Source organism: Sylvia atricapilla, chromosome Z (assembly GCF_009819655.1).
Source record: "Sylvia atricapilla isolate bSylAtr1 chromosome Z, bSylAtr1.pri, whole genome shotgun sequence".
NCBI classification, from domain to species: Eukaryota; Metazoa; Chordata; class Aves; order Passeriformes; family Sylviidae; genus Sylvia; species Sylvia atricapilla.
Window position 1 is genome coordinate 74,756,883 of NC_089174.1, and position 19,968 is coordinate 74,776,850.

Here is a 19,968-nt window from a genome sequence, read left to right on the forward strand (position 1 = left end):
TATTAGTATGTATAGGATATTTCATTACTCTTCTAGATCATCATGTTGCTCTTTTTCCCAATTCTTCAGGGGCTTTCCCTCCCTTTTTATAGCTGACCTTTAAAAAATCCTCTAGTGCTTTATAGGTTTTGGCTACTGCGGACATTTCTTTGCCTCCTGTTTTTGTTGCTCACTTTTTGGTTGTCTGATGAGTTCTCTCTGTGATGGCAGTTAACAGACATGCAGTAATCTTCCTAAATGGAGAAAGGCAAATGCAGACTGAAAATGTGCCAGAGAAGTGCAACTGGCATTGCAACTGCCAGTTGTTCTTGTAGCATCAACAGCCAAGACAGACGACATGGAATAATAGATGGCCTCTTAATTGGCACATGGGCAATGCTGTGCCTGCTACTGTGCTGCAGCATGGCGCCATCAACCTGTTCCACAGGAATATCACTTCAATTGGGGATTTTATGCTTCTGTTATTTTCCAAAGAATATTAAGGAATTTTTTCTTCTTATCTATACGGTTTTTTACAGTTGGTCTCAAATGATCTTGAAGTCTTTTCCAACCTAAACAATGCCATGAATCTGTGATTCTGTGTTTGTATCTGAATGCTGAATGCTTCATATTTTGTAGGTTCATTCTTAAATTTAAAAAAATTGCTGCTCTTGTTTCCAAGCATTTTCTTTGTGTTTTATTTAAGGTCTCGTGATGTGGCTGAAGTAAATGTTTCCATGCAATTTATACCTAAAAGCATCAATATTCAACAACAAAATTGTCAGATAAATATAAGAAAAACAATATGCATAGATGCCACAATTTGTTTTAAGACCAGACTAAAGTCAAAAGAAGATATATTCGAATCCAGTAAGTAGATAAGCACTAAGCTATGGAAGCTTTAAGCCATAAAACTCCCACACTCACATGCATTTATTAATTAAAAAATGGAATTCTGCTTTTCTAAATTCAGTATTCAAAATGCCTCTAAGATATTTGGGGAAAAAAAGAATGTCGAGGCAAAGTGCTTCAAATATGTTCCATAATATTGATCTTGACCTCCTTTGCAGGTCTGCAGTATTGGATTACCCTTGATGCACAAAGACAGATATCTCGAAGCCTGTTCACAGAAAGCCATGAGAGAAAAATGCAAAAAAATATAACTGTCAAAGGGTCAGAATGTACGAAACATAACTTCTACATGTTGGCAAGTAAATCATTTAAAGTTTTTTTCTCGTGTTGACACTAGGGTTACCCAAGTATGTATTCCATTAATTGCAAATTGGACAACAATATCTGAGTCCAGAAATAATCTCTAAGAAGTGTACATAATTTTTTTAAAACCTAGGGTTATTTATTTATGCATGTATTAACAATTTACTTATATGTACAGCCTTTTTAGCTATGTCTCTGTCTTAAGAAAAAGCATACCTTTTTTGCTGGAATCAAGCAGCTGTCATGGTTAGCAGTTTAGGTGCACTCAAAACTAAGCAGGAGCATGAGAGAAAATTTCAGTTTGCATATTGGTTCAATTCCTCCTAATAAAATAAGCAAATAAACTTTTAGGTTTGGAATAGAGAGTATTTATTCACTGCAAAACAGAAGCATGATTAGCAACTGTGAGTGTGAATTTGCCCAGATTGCAGCTAATGTGTGGGGTGAATGGAATTGCATACTGTTAAGCTACCCACATTTAAAATGCTTAGTGACTTCACAGTTGTATCTTATTGCAAAACTAATGGAAAATGATACCCAGAATTTTCTTCACCAAACAGCAGTCCTAAGTTTGACTTCACAAAAGGTAATGTTGCTGATGCTTATCTTGCTGATCCTTTGAGCACAACTAGAAGAGAAAAGTCTGTGAGTCAACACTTGAGATATTCTTTAACTAAACTCTGTCGGACATACTCAGGCTATGTGAAATTTTGTAGTAAGATACACAAAAACCTTAGTAAATATTTATAAAGAATGCCTGGCACACTGCATGTGTCATCATCAACTGCAAGCATTCAGATGTTTCTCTAGCAAGAACGGCAAGTGTGACAGAAAAATATTTTACCTCAACACTTTTTAGGTCTTTTTAACCTCCTTAGATACTAAAGTGAATTTCCATAACAGCAATTTTGTTTTCTTTATGTTCTAGGATAAGCCGGATTTTCAGGACTCAGTAAAGGTTTTGCTGGAATTTAATTTTTCTGATCCAGAGAGTGGACCTGTTCTTGATAGCAACTTGCCAAATTCAATAGCAGAATACGTAAGTCAGAAAGTCTGTATCAATAACCAATGTATTTAAGATAAGTATCATAGCCTACACAAGAGCTGAAACTATTGCCCCCAGTTTGGCTAGAGAGGGGGAATCATTGAGCCTGTCCAGGAGGTGTTTCCTCCAAATGAGTATTCAGGAAAGAAAAGCTTGATTCAATGTGCTTGTGAACCATGCTGGGTTTTCAAAGCTGTCCATATCTCCTATCTTCATCTGAATGAAAGTAGAAGAGAGTTACCAACTATTTTATTGTCAGGTTTTAGGTTTATTGTCAGTTTTTAGAGGAGTGTTACCCATTTACTTTGGTGGTGCTTGCCATCATTCATACTTCTATCAATGCCTCTTTTCAAAATCTAGGTGAATCATGTAGAAAGGAGTGATGAAAAAGCTGATGTTTCATCCAAGAATTTTACAAGATGTTGGCATGTTTAACTGGTTAATATTACGGAAGACTTCTTTGATTATTAAACAGAAGGGCTTACATAAAATGAGATAAAGCATTAAAATGCAAGTATTTGATAATAAATGTAATAAAATTAGGAATAAACTTTTTTTATTTTGCAGATTCCTTTTACAAAAGATTGTGGAGCCAAAAATAAATGCATTTCAGATCTTGTTCTGATTGTAAAAGCAAGCATAGCTGGGGACAGGTAACTAAACTGGATTTAATCTATTGCTTGGTATCTCTACAAAGTTTCTTTGGGAGTTACAAATTCGGCCAGGGTTTCTTTTCTAATTCAGAAGCAAGATAGTCTGGAGGCTGATAGAAGTTTCTCTTTATGGTAAAAACAGATTTAATAGTTAAGATGTCCAACATTCTTAATTTGTTTTACAGCTCTTCTCCATTCATTGTAAAGTCACGCAATGATAAGTTCACCATCCAGCTCTCTGTGAAGAACAAAAAAGACAGTGCCTATAATACCAGAGTTTTGGTTCAATATTCTCCAAATATTATTTTTGCTGGCATTGAGGTAGGATTTTTTTCATATTATCACAATTATCATAACATATAATGCTAGAGAGATATGAAGAAGCCTTTTTATTAAACCTTAATTTGACTGCTTGGGCATCATTTCAGTTGTTTTAAAGAGATTTCCCAGGGCTGCTCTTCTTGCTTACTCCTCTAAAGGAGTGTATTTTTTTTTTTACATGAGTGGAGACTCTTGCCAGCCCTGTCCATAAAATACAGATGCAAATTTCACAATGGCACTAAAATAAGTGCCCCCCTCTTAGACAAACATCAGCATTGTGACTCACCTGTACATCTGGAGAGCCAGAAATGCCTTGTTCTTTGTCAGTAGAACCCCCGAGCCTCTAGAATTCTACTTTTGCACATTTGTAGAAAAAGCACTGTCATGGTAGGACAGGATATATCAGTGCCTGCATCTCCCCTACCTCAGACAGCATTTCCAAAAGTGGCTGTTTTCCTTCCTGCCTCAGCAGATATGGTAGAAACACACCTCAGTTCAGATGGGAAGCATTTAGAGCAGTTTCTTTTCTGTCAGCAGTCCTGATGCTGCACATTAGGAGAAGTCAGGGATCCATAGCACTTTTGCTGATTCTACGGGAATAATTGATGGAGTATGAATGTGACTTTCATCTCTACATTAGGAAAACTTCTACAAAATTTGAAAACTTTGTAATTATAGGTATGTTGATTGCTAGACGCCATGACTTATTTGCATTATGTCCAGTAGGTATATAATTGTGAATGTTCCAAACACTAGCATTGGAAAGGCATAATAGTAAGTAATAGGTATAAATGTCCATACATGAAAATTGTCTTGCAGAATTTGTTCATATTGTTATTCTAGTTCAGCTAAGGCTTTGACTCTTACAATATATTGATAGTGAAAAGTGTCAGTGGTATATGTGTTCAACAGGTCTCTGATGCTCAGTCAGTATTTGAAAGGAGTGTACTCAAGGCCTTGTTTTCACTGTCTTTTTCCCTTCAGGATATACAGAAAGATAGCTGTGAATCTAATCACAACATCACCTGTAAAGTGGGATATCCATTTCTAAAACCTGCAGAAGAGGTAAAAATTCTTCCTGCATGCAAGTTCTCCTTAACCCATGTTGTTCTAAGTGCAGGGCAGTTCATATCACCTCTGAAGTTCTTTTCTCTCGTGTTCATCCCAAAAATTCTCTGTGAATGTTCCTCAAGAAGTCTTTGACATCAGCTGCACAGAGCCAGATGGGAAACCATCAGATATTCAGTACCTGGGCAGTCAGATTTGGTAGGTGAGGATGTAATAGATGCCTACTGCCATCCTGGATGCTGTCAGAATGCAAGTGACACACAAGTGGCTCACAAGTGGCCAGAAGTGTCTGTCTCAAGGCTTTCCACAGCCTGAAGCCCATAAGTTTAGTTATTATGTAGTCCCTTGATTGCAGAGAAAATGTTTATGTGGAAGTGCTAACTTTGGTAGCACCAAAGTTAGGCATCAAGATGTCACCCCTGCTCTGTGGGGAATGAGAGGACTTTCCAGCAAGTAGTCCACTTAAAATCAAACTCCATCTTGAACAGTTCCAGTGATGCCTGTATCTCTTGTTGGAATGGAGAGGGAGCTTTAGTTAAGCTAAGACTTCAAAAAGCCTTAGCTTAAGATTTAGGTCTTGAATTGGGAAATATCAGTTTGCATACAAATAAGACAGTCTTTCCTGGTAGTTTCTTGTTTTGCCTCTCTGTCATGCACAAGGTGGATCATGAGAGATGTGTTCTTACACTGCCTCCCACACAAACGTTCCAGCTTGTGTCTTGGACTTGTAGGGATTAAGTCAGCTGTTACCTTCTTGAAGCCAAATAAGTGTATTGTCCAATGCCTCTGCCCACAGTGTTCCATTCCCAGCTTTACTGGACTTTTCACATTTTCCTTTCATGCTTTGCTTGTTAGTTTGTTTGTAGCTATAAAGCCCCAAATTTAGAAATTTCACAGTTTTCTTTGCATTCAGAAATCAATTCATCTCTGATTTCACTGATAAACATCCCTAATATATTCCTTTCTAAAGCTATATGAATATCTAGGACAGCTTTCCGTGGACCACTTTGTAATAAAGATTTGTATGCATAAAAGGAAAGGCAAAAATCTAAGTGAAAATTTCATACAGTAACAAATAAGAAAATGTTTGCTTCATGTAAAATTAACCTTAAGTGTCAGGATATGAAGAAGAACATTGGGAGAGTGTTCCTAAATTTTGTGTCATTCCAAATTATGATAGATTTGCCTTGATTATAACAATGCAAATCTTTTTGATACCTAGTGGTCTCTCCTTTATTTACATTGTACACATTTCTTTTTGGTATTCTACTATATATTCTATATATATTAAATGATATATAGTATATATATCTACTATATATTAAGTGATATTCCAGCAGACTTCTACAGGCAGCTCATCTCCACTGCAATAGCCAGGCTTTGAAGCTTTTTTCCTCCTCATTAGAAGGAAAAAAGAGGTTTTGATTAATTGCTTGTAAGACCAATTGCTTTCAATTAAGAACTATTTAGCCATGTGTTTCTAATACACCACATAAATTTCTTTCTTGAGGTTTGTGAAAATTTGAGGGTTCTGTTTAATAAGTGATAACAACTGGATTTCCTTCTTGGTTTTTTTTCTAAATAGTGGATTCATTCAGATTCACAGAAAATTGGTAAAATATGAATAAGAATTCCCTAGATAAAAGCAAAAGTTTGTACATTTTTTATTATAACAATCCCTGTTAGGGTGGGGTTTTTTTTTTCTTTTCAAAATGTGTAATGTATTTCTCTTACACAGATTTCCTTCAAAATATCATTCCAATTCAACGCATCATATCTCCTGGAAAATGCTACTATTCATGTGTATGCAACAAGGTTAGTTGCACCCTTTGCCTTCTGATTTTTTTTTCTGAAAGTTCTAAGATTTTGTGTTTCATAATAAAACACAAGTGGCTTCTGAACTCACAAACAACAAAGAATTAAATTTTCTGTAGAGCTGGCACCCTTACAGATGTATTCAGTCTAGCAGTGGATTGAGTGGACTAAATAAATTGATACTCTCTACAGCCTTAGAGTTACAAAAGTGAGTCATAATTTCTGGTTCTTTTACCTTTAGCAAAGGTTTTTTCTCCTAGAGAATTACTTCATATTTTAGCATGAATCACAGTTAACAAAAAGCTTGGCCTTTGAAGAGTAAGAGCATTGCAGAAGTTGTCCCTGATAGGGTAAAGGAATGCACTTGCCCACAGTGTTTGCTGCCCTGCAAAATCCAGGGATGGTGTGGCTTTTAACTGATCTGTTTCCATTCAGTCGTCTGCTGTCTGTAATTTTAATAAAGATGCATTTATGAGCTGGAGCTGTTGCAGGACTTAAATCATTAGTCATTGGAAGAAGTGTTTTTATTTTTAGAAGACAGTACTTAACTGGAAATGAGTAGTTTGCTTTCATACCCAGAGTAGGTATTTCATTTTCTAAGATCCCTGTCCACCCAGTAGTTGTGTTGTGTCTGCAGCAGTCTGATCTGTGTTACGTTGTTTTGTTTCAGTGACAGTGAAGAACCACCTGAGACCCTCAGTGACAACAGAGGACATGTTACAATTCCAGTTAAATATGAAGTAGGATTAATATTTGTAAGGTATTGACACTTCTCAGTATTTTATTTGCAAGTGCAGTAAATTGCAGGTGTTCAAAGAATATAGTGCTGTTTTGTTTTTGAAACGTGCTTTGAATCTACAGACAACAGCTTCAAGGCTCATAAAGCAGAAGCACGGGCTTCAGTGAAAAGATAAGTCATGAAATAATGAAGCAGCTACTGTCCTCAACTTGAGGAAATTCTATTTTATCTATTTAAATTTGTCTGCAGTTTTCAAGTACAACAGCATATTTTTCTTGGTTCCTGTATTTTGCTGTATTCATTCAAAGATATTTCAAGTACATAAGAAAGCAGATACTTCCAGCTTCCTGATGGCCATGAATTTGTATCACTGTAATATTACATGGCATGGTGTTTGATTTCCATCTTCAAAAATTAACCTTAATTTTAGGTTCTTGGGCATTTGCTTTTTTAATTTCGGGCTCATACGTTAATGCAGGTCTTGTAGTACATTTTATTTTCAGAAACAGCCAGAATTCAGTTAGATTCCATCCCTGAAAAGCATTCTGTATATTATTGGTAAATAACATTTTGTGGTGTGCAGGTGTAAATAATTAAACAAAATTTATTTGGGATGCATTTCATGGCTCACTTTCAGCATTTCTCCCATAGGGAATGAAGCTGAATTTGGAACATGCTGACTTAGTTCTGTTTTTGCTTGATTCTGTCTTTTACAGAATCCTGCCTGTCAGGATATTTCACATGTCAGTGTGAAATAAGGGATAAGGGACTACACAACTAGCATAAGGACAGAAAAATCAGACCCTAATGTATTAATTTTGAGAATAATACTTTCTTTTTTCATAGTTATATCTGAACAAAACATTCTAAATATACTTGGTAATAAGTGAGACCTATTCAGAGAACAGAGCAGTTGAACTTCAGTGGATGCAGCAATGCACTCTTAACTGCAAGACTAGTCCAGAAATTCATGAAATAATGAAAATACCTATATTGATAACTCCTGGTGGGAGGGGTTATGAAGTTCATGTACTTACTTTTTTGTGTGTTTTCTTAACCCACAGTGTTTTCAAAGAACACCATGTTATAATTGCAGCAAATGATACTGTCCCTACTGCTATTAACACAACAGAACAGATCGGGGATGAAGTTACTCTACATTATAGGGTAAGAAACAATAAAAAATATGACATAGGCACTATCTTAATTTGAATTACATAAATAGCAGGTATATAGTATGTTAAGCCCCCTACGTGCATATTTTGTGCTTAAAACATTTTTTTCCCTCCTTCATTTGGAATACAGTGATTTAGAGGGTCAGATGGTCCATCTCCTGCAGAGTAGTTCTTGTGGAATTTAGACCTTCTATCCTCAGCTGGGAAAAGAGAGAATGCCCTGGTAAATGAGAACTTGTACTACCCCTGCTGCAGGTTAGAGCAGCCATTTCCAAAATCAAGTCAGGTTTATAATAGGCAAATGCCGTTCTCCAAGAATGTGGTCTTCCTAGTTGAATGGATACTGCAAAGTAAAATCATATGGGAAGGATGTTTAATGGACTTTGCTCTTGTGAGATCCCTGCTGAAAAACTGCTCCAGCTCTAAAACTCCCAAAACAGGGACATGGACCTTCTGAAGTGGGTCCAGAGGAGAGCCTTAGAGGTGATCACAGGGCTGGGGCACCACTCCTCTGAGGACAGTCTGGAACAGTCAGGGCTATTCAACCTGTAGAAGAGAAGGCTCTGTGGAGACCTCGTTGGGGCCCTCCAGTATCTAATAGGAGGCTTCAAGAGAAGCAGTTTTGACAAAGACAAGTAATTATAGGACAAGGGGGAATGGCTTTTAAATTAAAAGAGGGGTAGGTTTAGATTGGATATTAAGTGGTGAGGCATTGGAGAAGTTGTGGATGCCCCATCCCTGGAAGTGTTCAAGGTCAAGTTTGAGCATCTCCTTCTAGTGGAAGGAAGATGTCTCTACCCGTGGCAGGGGCTTGGAATTTTAGATGATCTTTAAGGTCTTTTCCGACCTAAACTAGTCCATGATGCTGTGATTCTGTGACTAAAAGTCCAATCCAAAGCTGCAACAAAACCGAATTTTGTTTTCTTGAGAGCATCCTGCTTCCCACTGTAAAATCCAAAACTGGACAAGGGTCCAATATAAAAACAAAAAAAGCTCTAAATCAACTTTCATCTGTAAAAAAATGGGATATGGTAAAATTCTTGCTCTCACTAAATAGCAATGACAAAGGGGGTTTTCCCTAGTCTTTTAGGCCACTGTTTTATTCAGCTACCTTTTCTTCTTGTCTGGTGTGGATTTCTAAGGCATTACTCATCTAATTTGCCAAACTGTTTTCTGAGCCAAAAAGCTGCTGGATTGCAGAACATACCATATACCATATGATCTTGTCATTTTTGCAAGCAGCTAATCACAAATAAGTAGCCAGAAGGGAAAAGTTTAAAAGGCTCTTGAGCATTATTAAGTCTGTCCACTTCAGAGACAGAATCACCAGTTCCACTGCCAGGAATTCCATCTAGGTGGTTGCCCAATCCTCAGTCACAGCAGGCCTTTCCAGGAAGAGCTGCTGCTTACAGATATGTTCTGTTGTCTTCTCATACAAAACAGGAGAGGGACAGGTGAGCGCAAGAGCATTACCTAAGCACAGCTGAGGAGGAACCAGCAGGAGCCACCACTGATACAGTGGCTTCTCTCCCCTATAAAGCACTTTTTGCATAATTAACTGTGAAAATGTAAAAATTAACAAAAGAAAACAAAAACACAGGAAAGGAAAAAACTCACAATCAAATACTAGAAAAATTAGGAAAGTACTAGTCAAAATATATTTCTTTTTTTATAGATTGAAAAAGGTGAACACTTTCCAATGCCAAACCTCACACTGCAGATCTTATTTCCAAATGTAACAGCTGCCAAAAACCCTCTTCTCTACCTTACTGCATTGTCACATTCCCAGGTAAGATAGGAATTTCTATTTTTTTATTATCTGTCTAAATTTGAAAATTATGCTGTAAGGAACTGTAAATTGCAAACATTTGGGGTTATGCATTGCTTTTGGTCTAAATAACAAGATGCTACTTTTTTAAGAGTATGTACAGAGGTGGATAACAAGACAGAGGGACAAATTTTCATAAAAGAAAACAAGCAGATTTAAAATGATGTTGAAAAATAACTGCATTATAACAAGGCTAGTTTGTTATATTGCAAGTGCTGAGAGGTCCAGACTCAGATATGAGCCCCATGTTCTCTTCATTGTCAGCAGTGCTTATTGCAAATGCTTGAATCCTGCTGTGCACATCTAGAGCCCAGCCTCCTGTCACTGCTCTTCTTTTGGGTACTGAAATTAACTGTAGTGCATGTCTGCTCTCCAGCACTAGCAGCCCTCTAGTTTCTTCCCACCCTGAGGACACTAAAGGATTTCCTAGCTACTTGCGGAGCAGTCACAGAGATCCAGCAAAGCTCCAGCATCCACTCTCCCTCCCTGGATATTGCAAGTGAGGATTCTACATCCTGCACTTAACCTGCCTGTCTGCTTGCTAGGGCAGAACCTCTGTGGCTTCCTGTGCAAAAGCTGTTTAGCTCATTTAATAGCCATCTCTTCCTGGTTCACATAATGGTCATCTTGCAGAAAGCTCTTGTTTGCTTGTACAGATGTTTAAATAGAACAGGTAAGTTAAATTTTCTCATAAATATTTCATGTGCTGTTTGAATAATAATACTTCAGTACATGGACATCTGAATTTCCTATTCTTCACTCTTGCAATATGCTATTTTATTTTAGTGGTTAGTAAACATTATCATTCTTATTAAATATTAAATATTATTAATGTTGACTTGTTTCCAGATAATTCTTTGTAATATATTGCATATTCAAACAATAAGAATATTATTTGTATTTCTGCTTACAGAATGCCATCTGCCAACCAAGTTACCCTGTAGATCCCTTAAAGATTGGCATCGGGAAGCCATTTGTGTTGTCAAAAATAAAAGAACCTACAAGAGATACAATTATGGTAAGCCTACTCACCATGTATATATATTCACCCCAGACATAATCCAGATCTTGGAGCAGAGTACTTCTGAAAAAGATGTATAAGAGCTGCTCTGAAACCGTATAATGTGGAAACTCACTTTGTTTAAATAGCTTAGAAAACTTTTTTTATATTGACTAGGGTTTGGTTTTTATTTGGCTGCAAAATTCTATGTAGAACTGAATTTAGATTGTTCAGGGTTTATTTAATTTTAAAAATGGGTAAATAGCAGTAGCACATATGGCAGCTGAATAATTCATTACTATGTTTCCATTGTAATTGATAAATAGTAATATTTAAAATGCTTCTTATCTCCCTTTCAACTTCTTTAGACATCCAGTAGAAAATACATTAAAATGTGACCTGAAAGATTTTTCATGCAACTGTTATTGATGATCCCATTTGGAAAGGACTAGCCCTTCACATTTAGATGAAGAAGTCACAAAGGGGCTTTGCTGCAGTAGTTACGTTGGCATGTCAGGGAGAAGGTTTTCTCAGCACAGAGGTGCAAGTGGAGTTTCTGGTGCAAATGAGACCATGTCACAGGAGCAGTATTTTACCATGCTTATCATCATCCTTCACAGAGGTGGCAAAGGTCTAGGCTGAGTGACTGTTTCTAACTTTTTACAGTATAATCTTGCTGTACTCCCAGCCAGTAAGTGATACTAGGAAGTTACTTAAATTTTCACACACACATATTGCCCTGCTTGAGAGATTCAGGTTTTCAAGACTTTCAGAGTCCCAAGATTTGGAAAACTGCAGAAGAGCCATAGGTGTGTTGGTAGAAAAACACTTGCTTTTACAAGCTGTGCCTCCCTTAGAAGTTCTGTGATGACTTTTACTCCGTATCTGCAGCAGCAGAGATTCCTCAGGGCTTGCCAGCCTGCAAAAACTGAGTATTCTACCACAGCATAAATATCTCAACCTGTTTTATATACTACAGTGTCATTTTTGCATAAAAAGCTATGGTAATTAATACCATTAATACCAGTTTATTATTGGTGTCATAGCAAGTGATCTGTATATATAGTAGCTTACATGGTTTTATTTTAATGACGTAAAAAGTTTCTTCTCATTACCTCATTCTGGTCCCTTTTAAACAGGACTGTGATACATACAGCTGTGCCTCTATTAATTGTGCCCTGATCCCATCTGATGTATATCAAGTGAATGTTTCATTGAGAGTATGGAAACCTACCATCATAAAAGTATGTAAATTCTATTTGTATTCAGAATACTTTTGGGATTGACTAACTTAAGCCAATGTTTCTAATGTCTATTAAAAGCATGTCTTTCATTTTCTTAAGCGTCCCTTCTAGCATTTTAAGTAGTTTCTTTTGCTATTTTAAAATTTCCTTAAAACTGTGTCACATGCACTTTCTTATCCTTAAAGAAGGTACTAATAATTTAACAGGAGTTTAAAACCATGATAAGAAGACTCCTTACTTATTCTGTATTGGTGGTCCTTTTTTAATAGCTATTAATGCATCCACAAAGTCTGAACCAGCAGATATAAAAAGGAGCACATATTTTTTAAGTAAGTCTTAAGCTGTGAAGATTTATCAACTCTAAAAAGGATTTTTTTTGTTCAAAAAACAGAAGAGAGACAGTAGTATTCCAGGATTAATTAATATTTCTTAGAAATCTCTGCAATATACCCTTTCAAAGCAGTATTGCTGTCTTGCAAGCAACAATGTGTGTGCCGAAGATAACATACATGAGCAGTTTCACTTAGTTTCATGTTTTTCAGCATCCCCCTAAGCATTAAGTTTTTCTTTCATCTTTCTTATTGCTACAGAATTTTCTACTAAAAATACCTAACTGTAAATCACAGTAACTACTCTCTCCTTTCAGGCCAGTATTCACAGTTTAACCCTTGTTGTGAAAGCATTACTTAGGAGTGAGAACTCATCACTGATTTTGAGAAATGACCATCAAAAACTGGAGGTAAGAACATGATAATTGTATTTGTTCTTCATAGAACTTGTTGTGCTATGGAATCACTCATTTTCACCCATTACTGGTGAACTGATTGTTACCTCTGGTAATGCGTTATCCTACTCTAAACAGAAGTGATGTCATGTTACAGTAGAAATGTCAGAATTAGTCAGAAAATAACACCAAAAGCCCATTACCCACCAATGTACCTAGGTAAGGATAAGAACTATCTGATTTTTTTCTGCTTGCTGTAATATAAATACTTCCTGCTGCTATGTAAACTAAAAATATAATTAAAATTCTTTTAAGGAATCAACAGTATTTGAAAATTGTTCTGGATCAATTAAAATTGATGTATTTTCTTTACTTTTTATTTATTTATTCTCTCTTTCCACTTTGTTACCCAGGATATATATTCGAAACAGGATCTTTTATTTTTCAGAAGTTCACTATGATTTTCTTAGAAAAGGAAATAGATAGTAGTGATATATGTATGATAGTAGCGGCATCAGATATAAAGAGAAACATCTTAAATTTTATTAGAAGTATTATTCATCCTTTTGATACTCTCAATTCCAAACATTTATAGTGTTTTAACATTGGTCTTTTATGATAACTTGTACGTGGAGGAGCTTATTTACTACAATAGCCATTGTTTTAAGCCAAGGTCTTATTATGAGTTCTTATTGTTAATACTCCAAAATTTAGAAAAGTAATTAAAGTAATACACCAAAATATAGAAAAGTGTGAACTACATCTTACACAAAAAATTTTTGAAAATGCAAAAATCAGAGGTCCATTTTTAGCTGGTTTTTTATCTAGAAATTTATTTTAAGTGATAGATTAAAATTCAGTCCAGGAGTAAAAACACAGCTGAGAGGCTTGCAGATAAAGAGAGACAAGGAATTTCAGATTTACCTTTTTTAGAGGCCTAATTTCGTGCTTAGCGTTCAGTTCTTCGGTGCTCCTTTGAACTATAAAATTGGTCTCTAATAAATTCTTTAGTTAATTCAAACTCCTACATGGCCACATTTATTTAAAAGTGAACATTACTTACTTCTGTTCAGTTTACACCAGATATGCCGTGTTTAAAATCAAATTAGTGTCTACACAGGCTTTTACACTTACTCTTACCTCCATCTTTCAAGAAGGCCAGCACTGAGTGAGGAAGAGTGTACGGAAGAAACTCCTTAGCTTATTCTTCTACTGCTCGTTATTTTGGTCCCGTGTCCTTTAAAACAATGACTACTGACTTGTAGCAGGGCCACTCTCATAGATGAATGCACTTACAAAAGTGAAAAGTATTGTGTAAACACAGCTCTTCATGCTGGAAATTATTTTCTTAATTCCCTCATACTAATTCCTGTAGGTGAAATGAAGTGGTACCCTGGAAAATCACTACATACTGATCAATCACTGCTGCTGTTTTGATATATTTAGAAGGACAGATTATTTATTGCGTATGTTCTGAACTCTTTGCAGACCATGATTAAGATTTCCAAAGAACACCCACCGGGTACAGTCCCATTATGGGTTATCCTCTTGAGTATCTTCGCCGGACTCTTGATTCTTGCACTGCTTATATTTGCTCTGTGGAAGGTAAGCTGCACATCTTTGTCTTCAGGAGCATAAACAAATATGCTTAAATTGTCCATCGTTTCTTTCTCATAACTAGAACCTCAAAGACAATAATCTTTATCTAATAAAAAGTGTGAAATTTTGAAGAAATTACAAAATAGCTAATTACACTGCATTTTTCTGATGGTGGAGCGAGCAGTGCTACCTGATTGAAACCTATATTGCTGTTATGTTAGGGAAAGAAAAATAAGAAGATATTTTAGCACAAGTAAGGAAGTGTTTATTCAGGAAATTTTCTATCAGCTTTGGCTGTGACCTTTGTCAAGTAGGTTTTTCCCTGTTGTGCAAGAGGTGCTAGGGCCTGTGGTGTAAATCTTGCCACAAGTGGGCACTCTTTTCCAGGCTAAATATTTTGTTCATCATTACATTAGGTTACAGCTTATAAATTTCAACATGCATAATCTCTTGAAAATGTTGACATTATAAAAAAAATATTATTTAGTCAAATGAGTAACAAAAATAACTATTAAGGACTTTAAGCCTTGACAATACAGGAGCAAAAGAATGATTCAACAATCACTCTACTATATATTAACTGTACTTGGTTTTTCCATTCCAGGAAAAACAGTGTCATGGTAAAATATTCATTAACTTTGTACAACAGTGCAAGTATTAAAATAGTAGTAAGAACCAGCACGAGAATGTAACCAGTACAGCTTGTATGCTTTGAGCAGGTTTTAGTCACTGTTTTTTTCTTTCCTGCAGGCTGGATTTTTCAAAAGGCCATTAAAGAAGAAAATGGAAAAATGAAAAAAAAAAATAGCAGAAATTTTTGCTCAGGTCTGCCACCAAAATGTTACTGTAAAATTATAGACTTAGATGCAATGATTACAATGCCTTCTAAATGCTGGTGCACAAAAAAAAAAAAAAAAAAAAAAACAACAACAAAAAAAAACAAAACCAAAAAAAACACAAGAAACAGAGAAACAAGAAGAAAACCAATCATGTAAATGAATTATGAAAAAAAAGTATAAACAACCTTGCAGCATTTTGTGATCTTCAAGAATGTACCTTTAAGTCTTACTCATTTCTGGAGAGTAACTGAGTTCAAAGATTCTAACATTTTTGAATACAGAAAGTTTGTAATCGTATTTTTATATACTTACGTATGTGGAATAATTTTTCATTCCAAATTACGCAGCAGGTTTGCTTGTATGTAGCAATCCCAGTCTTTTTTATCACCTTACAATTTTCAAAAGGAAAATGCATCATTTTCAAAATTCCCTCCTAATGTCATTTCTGTGGAAGCAGATTCTCAATTCACAAGGCAGAACATGTGAACTTTGAGAATGCACCAAATTCTGTGTGCTGATGCAGTGGCAACTCAGAAGACAGAAGTACCTCCAGAAAATTGGGTGGAAATTACTGAAACACTGCGGATTTCTCTTTCTGCTTATTTTAACATGTCCAGCTGATCAAAGGATACTCCAAGAAAGGGATTTTTATGGTCAAGTGGACCATAAAGGGTTGATCCATTAAATCATGTAACTGTTTGAACTTGAAATATGTTTTTGGCAGGCCTAAAAATGCGCAAATCATTCAAGCTAATCTGATTGCACGCTGTACTCAAATAAGCAGGGGCATAATTGTATCTGCAAATTGAAATGTCCATATTTATGTGGAAAATGTTTAGAGGCACCCTGAATGTTTGACTCTTGCTGTATATCTTGGAGTAGCCAGCAGGGTGCTTCATAAACTGTCACTGTAAATTTCTTGTGTAGCTATTTAATCCAATGAATTTAAAGTGTACAAAATGAAAATTATCAAAAGAGCACAGATAGGAAATCTAGCACTGGCAAGCTTCTTCTAGTATTGTAAGTCACAGCTCATCTTTTTTACTTAGGAGTTTAAGAAGTGATGAAGAATTTGCATACTAAATAAGCACTTAAAAATGATGTTTATTTTGTGTCAAAGATTAAAAGTTTATATAAGAATACACTGAAATGTAGATAGCAAAAGGGTTTTTTTAAGATTTTTTTTTCTTTCTATTTAGATCATTCAGTTTCTTCCTTTTCTTTCCCGCACTTGTCTTCCTCCCATGAGGATCTCTCCCTGAGGCTCATGGCTGTGCCATGACCTTGAGAGCTTCCTGTGTTTCTTGGAGCCACATGAATTTAACAGAAGAAAAAGTATGCATGCTGGCAAAGTGTGATGCTGCCTCAGCATGACTCAGTATTGATTGCCAGTAGATCAGAAAATGCTGAGGAGGTGTTGGCCAAAATGCTTTGTTGCTAAGGAAGCCAGGAAAATTGTTCCTCCTCTTAGGACAAATATCACCAAAAAAATCCAAAAAACAAGCAAACAAACAAAACAAAACAAAAAACCACCACCAAATTTTCAAAAATGTTTTTGGTTATCACTGTCTTTATAGTAATATCTTAAAAATAATAATAAATTTTATAAAGACTTCTTTTTCAAGAAGAGAATATAGATTTGGTTGAACATGCTGACAAGTAAAACTCCAAAAGTATTCCAGAAGGTGCTTCATTGCTTGAAAGATGCTGTCACTGTTCAGTTCCTTTTATTTAGTTCTTAAGTTAGAGTAAGTAGTCGTTGGAAAGGCTGACTTATGTGAATGCAACAAGAAGGATTGAGTTTGAAAGCGTTGGCAGTTTCTCCTGGTGTCTGTGGGAAAGGTGGTTATTTCATGGCAGCAGTCTGCTGAAGGTAGCAGTGTGACTCAGAGGAGAGGGCATAGCCCTCCGTGGGAACACTGTGGGTGGCTGTGCTCTGCAGAGCCTGGGAGATCTGCTGAGACAGTGGGGCAGGGCTGTTGTGCTCATCTGGACAGCTGGAAGGGCACCCTGCCTGAAGGGGGTCTGAAAACAGAACACATTATTGAATGGAAACAAAAAAGGGACATAGAGGAATTGTGGATAGAAACCCTGCTTCATTCATTCTGAAAGAAGCCAAAAATCTATCTGTTGAACTGTGAAGATAAACTCATAATTATAGCAGTGATTTCAGTCCCAAGCAAGATGGAGGTTTTACTTCAGGGAAATGTATTATTTTGCCCATTTGTTTGAAGGATTTAGATAGCACTTGTCACCATAGCATTTGAACACATCTGAATTGTAATTTCTTTTCTCACAGTATCTCTGAAAAGGCAGTGTTGTTAACCTCTTATGAGTCTGTGAAGGAGCAGAATTTTGAAGGAATTGTGACTAATCTATGCACACATAGGAAGTGTAGCAGAAGAAATACTTGTATTTATTATTATTCATTCAGCTTGTTAACAATGAGGTCATTTTTTCTGGCTTCATAAATTACTCACAAGTTGTGTAAGACACAATTCATATGCAGCATATTTTTAAGTGTTTCACTATTTAGTTATGATAAGCTATTAACCAGAGCTTTTCATTTTTCCCATGATTTCTCATATCTTATTTTAAAGCCTCAGCCTAACTGAAAAATATATAAGTCAAAAGAATAGTCTATTTCCCTAGATGAAGACTATGCAAAAATGAGTAAGTAGTATTTATCACTGTAGAGTATGTTTAAGATCATTGTTTCATTTTAAACTTTCTTTGCACTGTAAAAACAGTAATAAGCTTCATATAACCACACTGCTTTCCTTTTTCATGATGCTTTCTCTCCTTTCACATTTGTCCTATTATCATGTTTTCAATTATAGTATCTATTTAAAAGATAAGTATACATACATACATACAAGTATGTCAAGGGGATAGCACTATGGCACATTATTCTTACACGATTCTTAGCAATTAGTAAATTTGTTCTTTTTGTCCGTAGTAGCCTTTCCACACAGCACTGGAAGAGCAGTATTTTACTGCTTTTCATAATATACAACAGAAAAACCTACTGAAAGTGATGCCTTGAGCAAAGCAATATTGCAAACATTAGGAACATCTCACTTAAATTCGGCAGGCACTAAAGGTACCAGAACCTAATTTTACAGCATGTAATCATTTTTATTCCTAAAAATAGACACATTGGTTTGTAATGTGACTAATAACTATGAAGATAACTAATTTTTGTTGAAGCACAAGTGTGTAAAAATTAATAATAAATTGGGTGTGTAACCAGAGATTAGGCAACTTAAGTTCCCACCTAACTCAGTTCCTAACTTCAGCACTGAAGTAGGTAATTTAGTGGCAATGGACAAGCTACTCTTCTATAGGGCAGGGATTCTCTGCACACTCCTGTCCCAATATCAGGTTGTTCTAGAGATTGCTGATCCCATACATGATTTTAGAAGACTTAGGAAACAGCATCTCTCCATTAGAGCACTCTCCTTGAGCAGCTGCTTGTGCTCTGTGGGCAGCTCCTTTGCTTGTCTAGTTTCACTCTAACTCATTACTATGAGCCATTACTACAGACACAATCCACATACCCTGACCTGAGCCCTTTAGTACATATCCTGTGCTGAGTCATTTTGACCATGGTGTTCCTCTTCTTCAGAGCTTGAGTCAGAGGAATTAACCTTAAACTGAAGCCAAGGTTTTTCATCTCACCTGGCAGCAAGAGGCTGGAGTTAGGGTCATACTCATCTAATGAATTCCACATAATCTAATTGGTTAATTTCTTTAATTGCCTGTTGTATAGATGATGACCCATTCAAAAATAAAAGCAGATAAGATAATCAGAATGTACTGCTCTTACCTATACCACTTAACAGGAATAAACGGGGATTTACATACTGTTTAAGTAAACCACAGCATTCTGCATAGCATTTTCTTTTTCCTGTAAAAGTATTCCATGTGCTTTATTGATTAAAAAAGAAATTAAGAGTCTAACAAGTCTCCTGTGTAGTTTGTTTCCTTGTTATTGATGTAAGGTAATACTAAGTCATCTCAGTACCTAAAAACAGATTCATCTACCTGTCAATAGAAAGGCATTACAGAGACGTTATTGCACAGCATAACATCCAGGAGAGCTTGATGTGGTCAAACTGTCAGAAATACGTTGTCATTAGATGTATAGACTTAGTGCTTATATCCATGTTTGAAAGCTTTTTAGAAGATCATATGACTTCCTGGCAGAGAGTTGTTTACATGACAACTAAATATAACTCAAAAGACACGTTCATTTGGTCCTCTAATAATTTGTCCTGTCCAGCGATTTCTCTGTAACCTATTAGTATAACCCAAATAGTTCATGGTCTTGCATAATTATAAATGATTCACATTAATTTCCTTAAACCTAGTAAACGTTTGTATCAAAACTTCCTAGAAGACAAAGATTATACCTTTTATATCACCATTAACTTTTAGAAAAAAAAATATGTAACAACTGTTCTTTCATCAGAGACTACTTTGATGCTGAATCACAGTTCTCTAATGGCAACATCCTGTCTAGTCATGGGGGAGTGCTTACCAAAACACTCTGTATGTATCTGATCATTAAGGGTTTGCTGAACATTGTCCATGGGCGCATTTCAATGAAGATCAGGGGGAAAAGATCCATTTCTATTTTTGGTTGGTTGGTTTAATTTGCTTTTCAGTGGAGTTAATGAATAACCAGAATCACTTTTTCACAGGAAGAAGTGTAATATGAT

General features: G+C 35.9%; 1 protein-coding gene across 1 annotated transcript in view; it reads left to right on the plus strand.

The window, feature by feature from the left end:
- Positions 1-19,210, plus strand: part of ITGA1 (integrin subunit alpha 1) — a 74,805-nt gene extending 55,595 nt beyond the window's left edge. The window contains exons 16-30 of the mRNA XM_066339078.1: positions 686-849; positions 1,050-1,186; positions 2,123-2,233; positions 2,807-2,892; positions 3,078-3,213; positions 4,198-4,278; positions 6,020-6,096; positions 6,767-6,856; positions 7,900-8,002; positions 9,686-9,799; positions 10,752-10,856; positions 11,978-12,082; positions 12,729-12,821; positions 14,295-14,411; positions 15,156-19,210. Of these exons, the coding sequence (XP_066195175.1) occupies positions 686-849; positions 1,050-1,186; positions 2,123-2,233; positions 2,807-2,892; positions 3,078-3,213; positions 4,198-4,278; positions 6,020-6,096; positions 6,767-6,856; positions 7,900-8,002; positions 9,686-9,799; positions 10,752-10,856; positions 11,978-12,082; positions 12,729-12,821; positions 14,295-14,411; positions 15,156-15,200 (1,564 nt within the window). The 3' untranslated portion in view covers positions 15,201-19,210. The remainder of the gene's footprint in view (positions 1-685; positions 850-1,049; positions 1,187-2,122; positions 2,234-2,806; positions 2,893-3,077; positions 3,214-4,197; positions 4,279-6,019; positions 6,097-6,766; positions 6,857-7,899; positions 8,003-9,685; positions 9,800-10,751; positions 10,857-11,977; positions 12,083-12,728; positions 12,822-14,294; positions 14,412-15,155) is intronic.
- Positions 19,211-19,968: the final 758 nt, after the last annotated feature.